General features: G+C 46.4%; 1 protein-coding gene across 1 annotated transcript in view; it reads left to right on the top strand.

Moving 5' to 3' along the window:
• The window catches only part of LOC113800493 (relaxin receptor 2), a 185,470-nt gene that overhangs the window by 142,240 nt on the left and 40,730 nt on the right, over positions 1–2,500 (top strand). Inside the window, exon 11 of the mRNA XM_070138081.1 lies at positions 1,905–2,045. Within this exon, the coding sequence (XP_069994182.1) occupies positions 1,905–2,045 (141 nt within the window). The remainder of the gene's footprint in view (positions 1–1,904; positions 2,046–2,500) is intronic.

Genomic DNA, 2,500 nt, shown 5'->3' with positions numbered 1-2,500 from the left:
AGACCAGACGACCAAAAGACCAAATGACCAGAAGACCAAAAGACCAAAGGACCAAAAGACCAGACGACTAAAAGACCAAACGACCAAAAGACCAGACGACTAAAAGACCAGACGACCAAAAGACCAAAAGACCAAAAGACCAAAGGACCAGGCGACCAAAAGACCAGACGACTAAAAGACCAGACGACCAAAAGACCAGACGAACAAAAGACCAAAAGACCAAACGACCAGACGAACAAAAGACCAGACGACCAAAAGACCAAACGACCAAAAGACCAAAAGACCAGACGAACAAAAGACCAAACGACCAAAAGACCAAAAGACCAGACGAACAAAAGACCAAAAGACCAAAAGACCAAAGGACCAGGCGACCAAAAGACCAGACGACTAAAAGACCAGACGACCAAAAGACCAAAAGACCAAACGACCAGACGAACAAAAGACCAGACGACCAAAAGACCAAACGACCAAAAGACCAAAAGACCAGACGAACAAAAGACCAAACGACCAAAAGACCAAAAGACCAGACGAACAAAAGACCAAAAGACCAAAGGACCAGGCGACCAAAAGACCAGACGACTAAAAGACCAGACGACCAAAAGACCAGACGACCAAAAGACCAAAAGACCAAACGACCAGACGAACAAAAGACCAGACGACCAAAAGACCAGGCGACCAAAAGACCAGACGACCAAAAGACCAGGCGACCAAAAGACCAGGCGACCAAAAGACCAAACGACCAAAAGACCAAAAGACCAGACGAACAAAAGACCAAACGACCAAAAGACCAAAAGACCAGACGAACAAAAGACCAAACGACCAAAAGACCAAAAGACCAGGCGACCAAAAGACCAAGCGACCAAAAGACCAAAAGACCAGGCGACCAAAAGTCCAGACGACTAAAAGACCAAAAGACCAAAAGACCAAAAGACCAGGCGACCAAAAGTCCAGACGACCAAAAGACCAAACGACCAAACGACCAAACGACCAGAAGACCAAACGACCAGGCGACCAAAAGTCCAAACGACCAAAAGACCAAACGACCAAACGACCAGAAGACCAAACGACCAGGCGACCAAAAGTCCAGACGACCAAAGGACCAAAATACCAGGCGACCAAAAGACCATAAGACCAAAAGACCAAAGGACCAGGCGACCAAAAGTCCAGACGACTAAAAGACCAGAAGACTAAAAGACCAGAAGACTAAAGACCAGAAGACCAAAAGACCAAAGGACCAGACGAACAAAAGACCAAAAGGCCAGGCGACCAAAAGACCAGACGAACAAAAGACCAAAAGGCCAGGCGACCAAAAGACCAGACGAACAAAAGACCAGAAGACCAAAAGACCAGAGGACCAGGCGACAAAAAGATCAGACGACTAAAAGGCCAGACGAACAAAAGACCAGACGAACAAAAGACCAGATGATCAAAAGACCAGACGAACAAAAGACCAAAAGGCCAGGCGACCAAAAGACCAGACGAATAAAAGACCAGAAGACCAAAAGACCAGAGGACCAGGCGACAAAAAGATCAGACGACTAAAAGGCCAGACGAACAAAAGACCAGACGAACAAAAGACCAGATGATCAAAAGACCAGACGAACAAAAGACCAAAAGACCAGGCGACCAAAAGACCAAACGAACAAAAGACCAAAAGACCAGGCGACCAAAAGACCAAACGACCGAAAGACCAAAAGACCAGACGACCGAATGCCCAAAAGACCAAATTACCAAAAGACTAAAAGACCAAACAGGCGAACAACCAACCAACCAAAATGTACAAACTACAGACAAACATATTGATATCCACACGTACACCATCACACATTTCTAGATCGATTAATCAAAAAGAATCTTACTTATTTATATATTTATTTATTTTTCATCATTTTTTTTTTACTTAGGTTCCTGATGAACAACGCCCTGAAGGAGTTGACCCCGGATGCCCTGGAAGGCCTGTCCTCGCTCGTGGACCTTGACCTGACCACGAACCTCGTCTCGGACTTCGATTCGCTCATGAGTCATCTGCCGAAGCTCGAGTCGCTGTGAGTCAATTGGTAGAGTCATTTGCGTGTGTGTGTGAGTGAGAGAGAGAATGAGAAAGAGAGAGAGAGATAGGGGGTGCGTGGGAGAGAGAGGAGAGGGTGAGGGAGAGAGAAATGGAAAGAGAAGGGGGAGGGGGAGAAGGAATGAGAGAGAGAGAGAGAGAGAGAGATAGAGAGAGAGAGAGAGAGTGAGAGAGAGAGAGAGAGGGAAACGGAAAAGGAGGAGGGGGAGGGGGGGAGAGAGAGGGTGAATGAGAGGGAGGGAGAAAGACAGACAGCCAGTGAAAAAAAGAAAAGAAAGAAAAAGGCAGACAGACAAGAGAAAACCCGAGAAAAAAAGACGTAAAAAATACAGCCACTTCCTCTCCTTTTCCCCAAAAATCCGGGACTTCCTAGCACCTCTGACGTCATCAAGCCCCATCGGTCTACACTTACCTCATCATTAACAGAGTAAC

This window comes from Penaeus vannamei, chromosome 24, assembly GCF_042767895.1.
Source record: "Penaeus vannamei isolate JL-2024 chromosome 24, ASM4276789v1, whole genome shotgun sequence".
NCBI classification, from domain to species: Eukaryota; Metazoa; Arthropoda; class Malacostraca; order Decapoda; family Penaeidae; genus Penaeus; species Penaeus vannamei.
This window is presented reverse-complemented; position numbering and strand designations above follow the sequence as displayed.